Source organism: Bubalus bubalis, chromosome 2 (assembly GCF_019923935.1).
Source record: "Bubalus bubalis isolate 160015118507 breed Murrah chromosome 2, NDDB_SH_1, whole genome shotgun sequence".
In the NCBI taxonomy this organism is placed as follows: domain Eukaryota; kingdom Metazoa; phylum Chordata; class Mammalia; order Artiodactyla; family Bovidae; genus Bubalus; species Bubalus bubalis.
In genome coordinates this window covers 167,730,457-167,746,251 of record NC_059158.1, presented here as the reverse complement: position 1 = coordinate 167,746,251, position 15,795 = coordinate 167,730,457, and the positions used below count along the sequence as shown (strand labels likewise).

At 40.5% G+C, this 15,795-nt stretch overlaps 1 protein-coding gene across 3 annotated transcripts in view; it reads right to left on the bottom strand.

Annotated features, from left to right (window-relative positions):
- COL4A3 (collagen type IV alpha 3 chain) overlaps positions 1–15,795 on the bottom strand; it is a 159,170-nt gene that overhangs the window by 14,152 nt on the left and 129,223 nt on the right. For all 3 annotated transcript variants that reach the window (XM_006047125.4, XM_025262130.3, XM_006047126.4), the window contains 9 exons: positions 11,015–11,113; positions 10,199–10,288; positions 9,727–9,866; positions 7,304–7,430; positions 5,975–6,055; positions 5,270–5,368; positions 3,749–3,796; positions 1,991–2,176; positions 1,187–1,317 (listed from right to left, as the gene is read on the bottom strand). In XM_006047125.4, coding sequence (XP_006047187.3) covers positions 1,187–1,317; positions 1,991–2,176; positions 3,749–3,796; positions 5,270–5,368; positions 5,975–6,055; positions 7,304–7,430; positions 9,727–9,866; positions 10,199–10,288; positions 11,015–11,113 — 1,001 coding nt within the window. The remainder of the gene's footprint in view (positions 1–1,186; positions 1,318–1,990; positions 2,177–3,748; positions 3,797–5,269; positions 5,369–5,974; positions 6,056–7,303; positions 7,431–9,726; positions 9,867–10,198; positions 10,289–11,014; positions 11,114–15,795) is intronic.

Sequence of the window (15,795 nt, the reverse complement as noted above, 5' to 3'; positions counted from 1 at the left end):
CGCATCTCCTGCACTGGATGGCAGATTTGTTTTACCACTGAGCTACCTGGGAAGCCCCATGTGGACTTGTAGGCTGGATTATAAAACAGAATGTTCAGGATAGTGAGACTCGTCTGTCTCTAGCTACTCTCTGGGGTACTGAATTCATTTTCCTGGAAGGCGCTCATCTCAGGGTCTGCATTCTTAAGGTATTGACAAACTAGGATATATTCAGAATAGAGGCATATCGATGAAAGGTTAAACTGAAATGGAGGGGGGAAACATGTACTTATTGGGAGAGAAAATACTCAGAAGGAAATGACAGCTATTCATAAATACTGGAAAGCATGTTGTGGGGAAAACTAGACATTTAGGGGACGGCAAAGATGATTTTGAAAGCCTATTAATAGAGAAAATTTTTGTTGTCATCTAGAATGATTCCAAGCTTCTACATGGAATTGTTCAGACTCTAAACAAGAGGAGGTCAGGAATGACATAGAGAAGGGCCCCAAATAGACTGAAATTTCACAGGCTTCTTAGAGACAAAATCTGCCCAACTCTTAAGGTCCTTCGATTCTTTGAACCTTCCAGACTCTGTCATTTTTGGGTTCACTGCACAGAAATGTCACAAGTGGGAAACTTGTGTTGCCTCCAGGTACATCTGATCCGGGCAGTCAACTTTGAAGAATTCAGTTCAGTTCAGTTACTCAGTCACATCCGACTCTGCAACCCCAGGCCTCCCTGTCCATCACCAACTCCTGGAGTATACTCAAACTTATGTCCATTGAGTCGGTGATGCCATACAACCATCTCATCCTCTGTCGTCCCCTTCTCCTCCCCTCTTCAATCTTTCCCAGAATCAGGGTCTTTTCCATTGAGTCAGTTCTTTGCATCAGATGGCCAAAGGATTGGAGCTTCAGCTTCAGCATCAGTCCTTCCAATGAATATTCAGGACTGATTTCCTTTATGATGGAATGGTTGGATCTCCTTGCATCCAAGGGACTCTCAAGAGTCTTCTGCAACACCGCAGTTCAAAAGCATCAATTCTTCGGCACTCAGCTTTCTTTCTAGTCCAACTCTCGCATCCACATATGACTACTGGAAAAACCATAGCTTTGACCAGACAGACCTTTGTTGGCAAAGTAATATCTCTGCTTTTTAATATGCTGTCTAGGTTGGTCAGACATCAAAATAATTTCCCACTTACCGGATGACCTGGTGGCCCCATGTCTCCTACAGCTCCAGGTGGACCTCTTTGGCCAGGCTCTCCCATCAACCCCTTGTCTCCTTTTATGCCTTCTACAGGACTCCCTGGAGGTCCAGGAGGACCAGGCATGCCTGAATTCACAAAAAGCCTGTCAGTATTACCACTCAGGGAGCTTTGCAGGTTCTGTTACTGCCCTTCTGAGTGAAGAGCAAACCCTGCACCTTACTTAGCGTTACCTGGCACAAGGCATGAGGCAGGAACTCTTCTCCTTGATGACCGTTTGTTAGAGCAGAATCAGTGCCTGACCCAGTACCTTACGCACAGTAGGGGCTCAGTCAGTACTGGTGAATGGATGCCTCTCTCTTTCCCAGGCTCATGAACTTGATATTTACTAATTTTTCTTTCTTTTTTTTTAATATATATTTTTTTGATGTGGACCATTTTTTAAGTCTTTATGGAATTTGTTACAATACTGCTTCTGTTTTATGTTTTGTTTTTTTGGGGCCACAGGTATGTGGGATCTCAGTTTCCAAACCAGGGATCAAACCTGCACCCCCTGCATTGGAATGCAAAGTCTTAACCACTGCACCACCAGGGAAGTGCCAATATTTACTAATTTTTCAAACAGGTCCCTCTGCCTCCACACCAACAGCCTTATGCACCCCACGTGAGGACAGGTGGGCATGGGAAAACAGAGAAGATCAGAAGGAAAAAGAAGCAAGATGGTCACATGAGTGGGTTGAAAACTTCTGATGTCAAATGTTATTTTCATTCTTTTATCATATTTAAAAGTAGATTCTTTACCTGGGTTTCCTCTGGAGCCAGGTGGACCTCGATCTCCTTTCTGGCCAGGGATGGTTACACCAGGAAAGCCTGGTGCCCCTTGAGGTCCTGTCATGCCAATGGGCCCTGGAGGCCCAGCATCTCCCACTGGCCCTTTCCTGCCAGGGAGGCCAGGCAAGCCTGGTGCTCCCCTGTCTCCTTTGGCTCCTGCAAAGAAAAAAGTCTGGTAAGTTTCTGTAATGCCCCTGTATTTGATGTTATAGTTTGTGGCTATCCCTAATAACAGAGACACTTAGCTTAAAGGTATTAAGATTCTATAAAGAGAATCAACAAGAGGCCAACAAGAGAGATCTAAGTCTATGAAGACAAGGTCCAGACTAGACTCAGTTCTGCCTCCAGCTATCTGTTGCTCCTGGTAAAGTCATTTCACTGTTTTCTTATTTTAAAAATAGAGGTAATATCTGACTTAACTCAGTTATTTAAATATCAAATGAGAGAATATGCAGATGAAAAGCATGCTATAAGCCCTAAAGTGTTCTGTCTGTTATTATCTGGTGAATTTTAATTACAATGACTTTATTTAATCACTGATAATGCAACAGAGCATTAAAAAGCTAAACTTCAGGGTCAGTTTGTGCATTTCAAGTGTTGCCAAACCCTGACAAAGGAACGACAAAGCTGCTGTTCCTGTTCTGTCCTCTGATTTCTTCTCCCCCATAAGATAAACACTAGTCTGGGAGAAATGTGAGATTTGGATTTACCAAAGAAGACTCCCCCAGAAGGTCACAACTTAATACTAATATTTTTAATCTCAGAAAACCTTCAAGAAATTGTGCTTTGACATTCATGAATGGAAAATGTTTTATGAATTGAAAATAATCTCCCCCTCCTCTCTCCCATCTTTGTGTTACTCTAGGAATATTCTAGGAATAAAATCTATAACATCATATGGAAAAACCCCGAATGAAATTCTTGGCCAATCCAATAGTAAATGGCATGACAATAGGAAAAGATGGGAGGAAGAAGGAAAAGTGAGGATGAGGCTGGTGGCAGAGGTAAGGGCTTGGAGAGTTATATATCATGCAGAGAATGCTTAAAGTGATGATGAAAATAAAACGGAATATCGGACACTTTGTTTACCATGTTCTTTTTTCTGCCTGTAATTTATACTTAAAAAAAAAAAAAAAGAATTTAGATGATTTCAGCTCTCTGCAAGCTCTGAAATGCTTGAAGGGTCTGGCAACAGTCTGAGGCAAACAAAAACATGTATGTTCTTAATGACATGTTCAGTAAATTGCCATGTCTGAGATCCTGAGAGAGTTATGGGAAAGCCCTGAAGAAACAGTAGCCTGAGCCACACACTGGCTCCAGGGGTTGGAATCAGACCAATGAAGAGAACAAGGTGGCAAAAGATTAGTGTTACTACTGCAGCTCAGAATAGCATGGAGAGGAAACTCCTTGAGAAGCTATCAGTTCCTCCTCCATTTTTTTAGGAGGTGATCCATTTAAACCATGCTGATAGCAAGAAAGGAAATAGAGAAGAAGTCCTTTTACTTCCATAGATGGAAATTTGAAAGTTGGATTACTGTGTCTAGTTTGTTCATTTTGTTGTGATGGTAATAATGGAACATTTTTACTTGAATGCTAGGAATATAAATGTTCTGTGTTACCATTGGGACTTCTTTAATTCAGAATGCTAAGTATATCTGTCAGGGCTATTAAATCAGATTCTGTCCTTGAAAATGTATATCACCAGGTTTGGGAGGAAGAACCACTCACCTTGAGGACCAGGTTTCCCTCTTGGACCTGGAGGTGCTCCCAGCAAGCCTGAAAGAGAAAATGTTGGTATTTCAATATGTTATATATATATATATATACAGTTAATTTATATCATATAATATATATTATGGAGAAGGGAAATGGAAACCCACTCCAGTATTCTTGCCTAGAGAATCCCATGGACAAAGAAGCCTGGTAAGCTACAGTCCATGGGACTGCAAAGATTTGAGAGGGTAACAGGCAGGCTAGGGGTCTGCAAACAGAGGAAATAGGCTGCAAGTTTCAGACTTTTTTTTCTCTTAAGCAGCAGGAGGAAACAAACTACAAGTGTCAGATTTTGTCCCTTCTCTATACAAATTTAAAAGGAGGTTTCTCTTAAAATTCTGTGTTGCCATGATGACAGCTGGTTCCACCTGAACTTAACTTTTCTCAAACCATGAGCTAACCAATGCATTTTTCTTATGGAAATGTTTCTCTTAAGCTCTGTTAATGAACTATGCATTTACCCTGGACTCGGTCTTTCTTCAAGTCAGTTCCACGTAAGATTCAGAACCAATAAGGGCTCAACAAACCAGTATGTTTTACTCATATGTTGTTCTCCTAATCTATGTTAATGAAACTATATATTTACCTGGAAACCTGCCGTCCTTCAAGATTCATGTCAATCGTTTTGTGGCCCAGGATGACTCACCTTGTGCCAATGTTATCTCAAAATGCATGTTGTGGGTGAGGGGCCTGGTGCCTGTCTCTGAGTTTTGAGACATTCCCTTTCTCTAATTAGCAGCCTGCTGGTAGCTATACAACATCCAGCTAAAGACTAGCAGGGGGGGTACTCTTTCTGCCCTCTTCTGATGTCTAAGTCAGAGGCTTTCTCTATCTCTTTTATACTTTAATAAAACTTTATCACACCAAAGCTCTGAACAGTCAAGCCTCGTTACTGGCCCTGGCTTGAATTCCTCTCCTCCTGAGGCCAAGAATCCCAGTGTCTTTCACAGCTCAGTAACAACCTTTCAGAGTTAAACATGACTGAGTGACTAACACACACAATATATATTCATCTTCATGCATATATATATATATATATATATTTATATATAGCTTCCCAGGTGGCACTGTGGTAAAGAATCTGCCTGCCAATGCAGGAGCTACAAGAGATGTGAGTTCGATCCTTGGGTTGGGAAGATCCCCCGGAGTAGAAAGTGGAAACCCATTTCAGTATTCTTAGCTGAAAAATCCCATGGACAGAGGAACATGGTGGACTACAGTCCATGGGGTTGCAGAGTTGGATATGACTGAGCGACTGACGCACACACATATATATTCCCTAGTGTGAAATTGACCTATATATAAAATTTATTCTACTTGGTCAACTTCACTTTGGTAACAGAATTATTGCAACCCAGAACAACTTAAAGGTCATCAGTTCTTTCAGGGAAGAATTTCTAGAATGGTGAAGAATTAAGTGTCACTAATCATTCTATGAAAAGTAAAACTAGTATATCCATGATGAGCAAGCTGTACCTGTTTCTCCTTTTTCTCCGGCTGGACCAGGAATTCCATCAAGTCCTTGAATACCTCTCTCACCCACTGGTCCAGGATTTCCTGGCAATCCTGGAGGACCTGGGAAAAAAAGCCATTCAAAGAGAGGACTTACTTCCTATCAATGGCCTGATGTGAACCCCAGATGTGTGGAATTCTGTAAAAAGTGTTCATTTTTCAGAACTGTAGTGACATGAAGCTAAATTCACAGTGAAAGCCATGGACTGGTTAGTGCTATCATGAGGATTTTCACTTTGCATAGGTTGGCTGATCTTTGAATTGGGAGAGAGAGCAAGCTAAGTTGCTTCAGTCATGTCTGACTTAGCAAACCTATTGCCTGTAGCCCACCAAGCTCCTCTGATGGGGATTCTCCAGGCAAGAATACTGGAGTGAATTGCCATGCCCACCTCCAGGGGATCTTCCAGACCCAGGGATTGAACCCATGTCTCTTATGTCTCCGGCATTGGCAGGCAGGGTCTTTACCACGAGCACCACCTGGGAAGCCCGATCTTTGAATTATACCTAACATCGCTTTTCCACATTGTTGTCTGGAAACTGGGTAACTGGAAGCTATCTTCCAAGGGGCAGTTGTGGGTCAGAGATACAGGTAGGTAGAAAGAGATTCCAGCCACATGGAAAACATGCTTCCCTCACAAAAGGGAACTAGACAAAATACAAAAATGGAACCTGGAGGGCCTTTTGTTCCTGGAAAGCCAGGGAAGCCTTTAATCCCTTTGGACCCCAAATCACCACCAGGACCAGATTTCCCTGTAAATGAAGAGAGAGGGAAAGGAAAAAAGAAAACCACAAGATGAATGATTCCAACAATGGCTAAATGCTAGTTAAGTCAATTGTGCTCAAGCTGGTCTTCAGGGGTCGCTCTTGCTACCAGTCACAGTGGGTTTTGTCTTGGATGTTATTTCCCCAGAGATGTGCCCACTCATTTTCAAAGGGATGTGTACCCCAGCCAGGTGAACAGCTGAATGTCTGATTTATTACTTTAATTGGGATTTAGCAGCAAATCCACTGAACCTTTCCATGTTTGGAAAAAACAGTTTAAATATTGCCTTTAGGTAAGACCTGAAGCTGCAAACCAGTGACTGAGTAGTTGTTTTTGATCAAATGATGTGAAAACCCAAATAACAAGCAAATATTAATAAGAAAGCAACCCAATGTTCGAACTGGAAACATGTCAGGAAAAAAAAAAAGTCTCAGATCAACCGTGTTACAGGTTAAATTGTGTTGCCCCCAAATGCCTCTGCCGAAGTCTTGATCACTTACTATTTCAAAATATCACTGCATTTGGAGGTAAGTCTTTGTTTATTTATTTTTTGCCTGTGCTGCCCCGGTTGTGGGATCTTAGTTCACTGACCAGGGATTGAACTCTGGCCCCCAGTGGAGTCCTAACCACTGGACCACCAGGGAATTCCCAGGCAGGGTCTTTAAAGAAGTCATTAAGTTAAAAAGAGGTCACCAAGGCAGGTGGTGACCCTAATCCAACATGACTGATGTCCTTATAAGAAGAGATTGTGGCATAGATACACAGAGGAAAGACACCTGGAGAAGGAGGCCACATACAAGCCAAGGAGAGAGGCCTCAGAAGAAATCGGCTCTGGGACACCTTGATCTCAGACTCTCAGCCTCCAGAACTGTGAGAAAATGAATTTCTGTTTAAGTCACCCAGTCTGTGTATTTGCTTTGGAAGCCCTAGGAAACTGATACAAATATCCTGAGTACATTGATCTAACATTTCATGTCTTTAGGTTGAAAACATGTGAGGCAGCACTCCCAAAATTTTGTTTACAGGAGGTTTTAAGATTTCAGGTCACCAAACTGGACTGAATGGGCTCCTTGCAATTCATTTGCTGTTTCTTAGTGTCTTTGATTTTAAAGATCAAAGGTGAAAGAAGGCAACTATAGTACAAAAGCCTAAACAGCTTTCCATTCACTGTTCTAGGAAGCGAGGGCCATACACGTGTCAGGCTTCCAGCATTCAGATTGCAAAGCCAGGCTCACCTGGGTGGCCAGGGGGTCCGGGACTCCCAGGAAGTCCCTCTGGTCCAGCAGGCCCCGAACGTCCAGGTGCGCCAGGTGGCCCTCTTTCGCCTTTCTTGCCCATGTCACCTGGCAATCCTGGATCTCCCTTAAATTCAGTCAAACACCATTAAAATTCTCATATAAGCAGGATATGTGATCAGAATTAAGTATAAACTATGTTAGTTTGCATTTATTGATTTATTTAGCAATTCATGGTGAATGTCTGCTGTGAGCCAGCACCCTGAAAACTTGCTGGAAACAGGACAGCTATGTAATTTGTGGGGTGCAGTGCAAAATGAAAATGCACCTCTTTTTTTAAAAAAACTTTTTAAAAGCAATTCAAGACAGAAATGGCAGAGCATTAAACCAAGCATGGAGTCCTTATCAGCATGGGACCTCTGTGGCTACATAGAGAGTCCTATGCCCAGGAAGCCAGGAATATGATGGTAATTGCATACAGGTATGTGATACATACAATTCCTGCCTTCATGGAAATTTAGAGACCACTGGGAGACAGATGTTAATCACAAATGTAGAAGTTCAAATTGTAATGTTTAACTCAGGTGTAAGAAGCAAGCAGAACAAACAGATGTGTGTTCATCAAATACTCTGCATGCAAATAAATAAAGAAATGTAAAAAATCCAAAACTTTCCATAGTTTTCTAGTCATTAAATCTGTACCTCGCTTTTATGATAAGCTAGAACATATGGATTTGATAGTGACTTACAAAATCTTGAAGGTAGCTGATTAAAAACTATGTTACTAAGATTTGCCAGCATTGATAAAGCCAGCTCATTTTGTGTTCAATGTACAGTTTTAAAAAAATTTCTTCTGTAGTTACCTATGAAAAATTTAAATCTAAATGAAACTGTTAATTAATTGAATGAATTAAGTCAAATACAATTTCTCCATTGAGGAAAGAATGGAAAGAATCTCTCCCTGGCTTTCTGAGGATATAGTTAAAAATAAAAGGCAAAGGAAATTTGTTTGTACTCCATGTAATAAAGGGTTACTCTCTTGGGACTTTGTGGTTTCTAAAAATTTTTCTTTCTTGTTGGTTTATAGCTGGAGGAAATCTTTAGGAAAGGTGGTATTTTATTGGCTTAAAAGAGAGTCAGGGAGAAAGTTCCGTAAGTAACGATTTTTACATTCTTTGGAATCATATACTCTTGAAAGTCTGATGAAAAATAACAGACGCCTACAAAAGAAAAACAAACAAACAAAAATCCCTGTCTCCAGTTTTCATTCAATTTCAGGATCGATGAAATCGATCTGGATTCAATTTTTCTTTGGATCCAATAGGCTTCCCCAGGGGTCCATGGAACTACAAGTTAAACCCCCCTGCTTGTGGGAATTTCTGCTAGTTATTCTCTATCAGTCTCGCTCTGAATCTTAGTGTAGTTGCTATAGACAGAAAGGTTGGAAGAAGATAAACCTAAAGAACAACTGAGCCCCGCTGAAACCTTTGGTTACTGTGTGATACAACATACAAGGGAGGACTTCGACAGAGCACAAGCACTGAAAAAACTGTGACGGGATAAATAAATCCTCTGTGTAATGCAATGAAAATAAAGTTCTAAAACAAGAAAAATAAATGTATCTTAGGATTTTTTGTGTGTTTGCTTTTTAATAATGCTCTAAATTTATTTTATATCTTTTATTATGTTTAATAAGTGTTTTTTATTATAAAGTTGGAAAATTTGTTTTTGTAAGCATGTGTGATTTGAATCCAGAGCAGAGACTGACTGACAACTTTGTGCTGTGAGAAAAACAAACACTGCGTGGGCATCTTTTATGGGCCTGTGGTCACCGACTCCTTCTGGCAGCATACATAAATTGCAGGGCCAGTTATGAGAAATATCTCACGGGTTGAAACTGGAGAAAATAAACTCAGAAGTTGAAACTGTGTGATAGACATCCTCAGTTAAGTGTTTGTATGCGCTTAGTCGCTCAGTTGTGTCTGACTCTTTGTGACCCTGTGAACTGTAGCCCACCAGTCTCCTCTGTCCATGGGGATTCTCCAGGCAAGAAAACTAGAGTGGGTTTCCATGCCCTCTTCCAGGGGATCTTCCCAACCCAGGGATCGAACCCAGGTCTCCAGCATTGCAGATGGATTCCTTATAGTCTGAGTCATCAGGGAAGCCTACCAGGAGGCATACATAAATTGCAGGGTCAGTCATAAGAAATATCTTGGGGGTTGAAACTGGAGAAAATAAACTCAGAAGTTGAAACTGTGTGATAGACATCCTCAGAGAGAGAGAGGAAAAAAAAGCCCAGACAAATGCCTGAAAATACAGTAATGTTTTCAATTTTCCTTGCCCACAATGAATCCAGATATTTGTTGATATTTAAAAGGACTCATTCCACTACCAAAATGTAAATACTTCAGTGGCCTACATACCTTCGGTCCTGGTGGTCCTGGCCTTGCACCTTCTGAATAACCTGGCTCTCCCTTATCCCCTTGGAGACCATGAATACCCGGGAGGCCTGGACTTCCAGCTAGACCCGGGAACCCCACAGTTCCCTTCATTCCTTTAGTACCTGAAATTAGGAAAGAAATCAGGTAAAATAGGTAAAGGCAGAGATCTTGAAGGATTCTATTTCTGACCTTTGCACAAACCATCCTTCTCCCATGAAGTTGGTTTCTCAGAAGCTCTAAAGCATCAGGTAGCCTCAATGGATGATTTTCCGCGCAGTGTAAATATTTATTTCATTCTCATGTTCTTGCTGCATACACTACCTTTGTCTAAGAGCATATCTAATTGTTTTACACCAACTTTCTACCAAGTGGAAAACCAAAGTGACAACACAGAAAATGTAGAAGCAGGACTCATCATGAGGTTGCAGGCTCACAATAGGACCTTACGCGTTACCTGGCGCTCCCATGTTTCCCATGCTTCCTGGGATGCCACGTGGTCCTGGCTCACCGGGATTGCCAATGCTGCCGGGATCTCCTCTGGGGCCTTAAGAACAAATAAATAGTCATAGGTTCTGTGTAGTTTCTGGACACAGTAGATGCTCAATGAACACTTGTTGCTTGCACAAATGAGTGAATCCAGAGCAACCAGACCAGTTCTTTAGGTACTTGTTTAGCTGCCTTTATGCCTTCAAACAGGGAAGGGACTGGCAACTCAGAAAATGTACAACTAGAGAAAATTATATTTTGGTCAGCAGGCCTGGAGTTCAAACATCAAAATCATCCTAGGACCAAGGCCAGCAGGAAAAAAGGGGCTAATGTGACAATACAGTAAGAGATTTCCAAATGCAGTAAGGAAATGTTATTACCATGCAATAAATTTCATCACTGATGTTGTCACAGGGAATAGGGGACTACTTTATTTATTTAAAAAAATTACAAACTGAATAACGTGTTTAAAATAGAAAGAGGCAAATTTGGAAGCCTCTAAAGCATTTTCTTACTTTCTTCCAGGATATATGATATTGTAATAAATTATAGTGTACAATACATACCAGCAATTTCAAAATAACATTTTGAATGCAAAATAGAACTTCATGTAGGTTAATATTTTTAGTTAAGACAGGCTGACCACAATTTGGTTAAATTATAAGAAGCAAATTCCTGTTGGGACAACGTCGGGGCAGAATTCATATTCTAAAAACACATTTTTGTTAAATTTAGGCCTAGGAAAACTTAACACCTGTTACTTCTATTAGAGAATCTCTCATACCTGGTGGTCCTGGTGGTCCAGGAAGCCCTGAGAGTCCTTTTATACCTGGGAACCCTGGAATGCCTCTATTTCCTTTCTCACCAGGCTTTCCTGCAAGTCCTAATGTTAAAAAAACATGTATTAAATATACAGGTTAGAATTCTATCAGACTTTTCCAATCCTGATTAAAATTTATGAGCTATTATTATAGTACACATAGAATATTTGTTAAGAACATGGGCAGATTTAGGCTTATATTTTATTTAAAAAGAGGGTTAAATGAGATAACACATAAAAAGCATTAGCACAGTTCCTGGCATGAGTTAGGTATAGTTCTCAAAGAACACTAGCAATTATCATAATGTTTACACTTTGAACCAACATTTTAGCAATTAGTGACCTAAACACAGCTCTTCTCTTTTTTCTGTAATTAATGACAAGGGTCATCTACTACACTATTCTTATTTGGACTACTGCATTCTATGCAGATGACACCACCCTCATGGCAGAAAGTGAAGAGGAACTCAAAAGCCTCTTGATGAAGGTGAAAGTGGAGAGTGAAAAAGTTGGCTTAAAGCTCAACATTCAGAAAACGAAGATCATGGCATCTGGTCCCATCACTTCATGGGAAATAGATGGGGAAACAGTGGAAACAGTGTCAGACTTTATTTTTCTGGGCTCCAAAATCACTGCAGATGGTGACTGCAGCCATGAAATTAAAAGACGCTTACTCCTTGGAAGGAAAGTTATGACCAACCTAGATAGCATATTCAAAAGCAGAGACATTACTTTGCCAACAAAGGTCCATCTAGTCAAGGCTATGGTTTTTCCTGTGGTCATGTATGGATGTGACAGTTGGACTGTGAAGAAGGCTGAGCACTGAAGAACGGATGCTTTTGAACTGTGGTGTTGGAGAAGACTCTTAAGAGTCCCTTGAACTGCAAGGAGATCCAACCAGTCCATTCTGAAGGAGATCAGCCCTGGGATTTCTTTGGAAGGAATGATGCTAAAGCTGAAACTCCAGTACTTTGGCCACCTCATGCGAAGAGCTGACTCATTGGAAAAGACTCTGATGCTGGGAGGGGTTGGGGGCAGGAGGAGAAGGGAACGACAGAGGATGAGATGGCTGGATGGCATCACTGACTCGATGGACATGAGTCTGAGTGAACTCCGGGAGTTGGTGATGGACAGGGAGGCCTGGCGTGCTGTGATTCATGGAGTCACAAAGAGTCGACACGACTGAGCGACTGATCTGATCTGATCTGATCTGATTCTTAATCCATCTATTAAAACTATAATTTATTAAGTAACTGGTTTATGGAAGACATTATTTTCTTTTAATTATCTGATTTAACCTTCAGGCATTCTCAATGAATTCTTGAGCCTTTCCAGACTGGGTGGTGAGATGAGAAAATTGAGACTCCTTAAGAAGTCAATGAACTAATGTAGAGTTACAACATCAGTTAGTGGTAATGCTGGGATCCGAACCCAGTCCCACAACGCCATCCTGCTTTTCCTAAAACATGGTTTTGATCACATTATTCTCCTGTTAAAAAATATTCATTGCCTGTCTTTTGCCTACAGAGTAAACGATGAATTCCCTTCATGGTGCTTAGAGCATTCTACAATCTGTCCATGGCCTGGCTTATGCCTTTCCTCAAGCAGAGTCACTTCCTTTGTCTGTTTCCCCGCTTACATATTCATTCATTCACATACAGGATGAGTACTAATTAATAGACAGGTCCTGTTTTGAGTACTGGAGACATAAGTAAATCACATTCCCTTTGTCCCGGTTTTTAGTATTTAATTGGAGAGAGCCAAATAAAAAATCCCCACCCAGTGAGATAGTTTCTGTAACAGAGTTGGGCACAATGTGCTACAGGTAAGAATTCTGAGGGGGAATTTAAAAATTTTTATTCGATTTTTATCTTTGGCTGCACCATGAGGCATGCAGGATCTTAGTTCTCCAACCAGGAAACCAACTTGGACCTCCTGCATTGGGAGCACAGAATCTTAACCACTGCACCACTAGGGAAGTCCCAAGAAGAGGGGATATTTTTAAGCTCAATCTTGAAGACCAGGTGGGAGCCAGCTGGATGGAGAAAGCGTGCAATGGAACAGGAATTCCTAGACAAGAAAATACATGTGCGAAGGGGTGGTGAGTGGCAAGAGGTGAGAATTTTTTCTTTTGTAACTTTTGTTTTTTTCCATATATGTCCTTTATCATAACCTAAAATATGTATTATTTAGTTTATTCATTTGCTTTGTATTTTAAGGGGTGGCAAACGACTGCCTGTGGGCCAAATTCGGCTTAATGTTTTATGGCTGGAGATCCAAGGATGGCTTTCACATTTTTGTGGGTTGTAAACAAACAAACACCAAAGAAGAATATGCAGCTAGGATCACAGGTGGTCCACAAAGCCTAAGATATTTACTACCTGGTCCTGGATATAAATCATTTCAGAGACATGACTACCTCTTTCCTCCACTGAGCTGTTAGTTTCCTCATGACCAGGATATTAGCACTGCTTTGTTTACCTCTCTGTCTTTAGGATAGAGTAAAACGCCCCGTCAGTAGGTTCTAAAAATAATTGTTGAGTAGATACATGTTATGTGGCTGGAGAGGCAGGCGAAGGGCAAGTGGTAGAGAAACTTGGATGCTGGTCTAAGAAAGTTGAATTCTTAAAGCAAGGGGAGACTTGGAAATATTTTAAGCCAAGAATCCTCCTTGCTCATTTGAAACCTACTCACAATTTAAATACTCCTTCATGGAGGATTTTTTAAAAATTTTATTTTATTGAAGTATAGTTGACTTACAACGTTGTATTATTTCTCTTGTATAGCAAAGTAATTCAGTAGTATACGTATATATTCTTTTTCATATTATTTTCCAGGATAGTTTATTACAGGATATTGCATATAGTTTCCTGCGCTCATGGAAGCTTCTTTGACTACCCCATTTGAGGTGTTCTCTGCTTTGTTCATCTCCCACAGAGCTCAGTGTCTTGGTACCCAGCCGACAGCAGAGTGAGAAGGCTGAGTATAGACTTTGCTTTTTACCTTTTTATTTTGTACTGGGGTATAGCTGATTAACAAACAATGCTGTGACGATTTCAGGTGAACAGTGAAGGGAGCCAGTCTTACGTACACATGTATCCATTCGCCCTCAGTGAGTATGGACTTTGGAACCACATCAGAGTGAGGTCCATATTTGCACTTCCTATCAGAATGACACTGAGTAATTTGACCTTTCTATTTCCCATCTGTAAAATGGGATGATAGCAATCATCTATTCGTAGGGTTGTTGTGAGAATTAAATGAGTCAATGTTTGTAAAATTTGGAATAGTACCTGCATGTGGGAAGGGCTTCACAGGTCTTTGCCAAAAGTAACACAACAGTTCTACTGTATTATTCATTTTCTTTTTGTTGTTGTTGAGTTGCTAAGTCGTATCTTACTCTGCAACCCCATGGACTGTAGCCTACCATGCTCCTCTGTCTATGGGATTCCCCAGGCAAGGATACTGGAGTGGGTTGCCATCTCCTTCTCTTTGTACATATGCCTAAATCTCCCATGCAGACTCCTCAAGGAAAGGAAGACTGATTTTTTGTACCCTTAATAGCTCTTCCACTATTTGCAATGGATGTTTTCAAGTCAGAAATTCAGATAAAAAAATGAATCATATTGAAATTAGAGAGGCCTAGATAGTATGATCTTTTGCTGCTGTTGTTCACTCTCTGCTCCTTGGTTATGTGTTTGAAAAGCCAAAAGGAAACATACAGGACAGCGTCCATGTATACTGTACTTTGTTAGAAGCATAGAAATAACATGCGTCCCTCTATATTTCACAGAAACAATTTTTCAATTATAAATTAGTCTCCATTGTGCATTCATGATGTTAGAGCCAAATTTTAGTTTATGCAGGCACAGATATGCTATTCATATTTTTTTTTCCCAAAATGTTTGCAACACTACTTAAATCATCTAGGATAATTTAGCGAAGCAGTCTTTGTTTATGAAGACTGGACATTTGTGCCAGTATTTTTTTTTTTTTCTTTTTATATCCTGACTTAGACCAGTTCTAGAGGAGTTTTATAAAATTAATACTACTTTCTATTTCATTGCTAAAAATGCAACACAATCTTCTGTATGCACCTAGAACTGAATTATCTCTTTGACAGCAGATTAGAAGGGGACCATCCCAAAGACCTTAGAGTTAGGCATGACTGAAGTGACTTAGCACGTGTGCACACGCCCCAAAGACCTTGACTTGCTCATTTTCCTTTACAGAGAAAAAAAAAAAAAAATTGTAGTTTTTTCCAGTGCTTAGCCATTTTTTTAAGTTAGAGAATCAGTTGGATTCAATCACTCTCCAGAACACTGGTCGAAGTCACTTATGTGAAGTCCTTCCTAATTCTAGGAGAGATGGCTATTTAGCTTGCCAGCTTGGTCTACAGAATTCTATACAGAACTTTAAAATCAAATCTGTACTTGGAATGTAAATCCTTACCTGAAAAACAAGTAAATATTTGTTGAATACAACCTGACTTCACAAAATTGATTACAAATTACCCAAAACTTTATATGGTTTTGCAACTACAAACACATTATCTTCTCTGCTATATAAGTTTGATCTGCAAACATTTAATTTTACACAGCAATTCTGTTTTACTAAAGTTACTCAATTTGATCAGGAAGACTGCACGGCTGCTGCTGCTAAGTCACTTCAGTCGTGTCCGACTCTGTGCGACCCCATAGACGGCAGCCCACCAGGCTCCCCCATCCCTGGGATTCTCCAGGCAA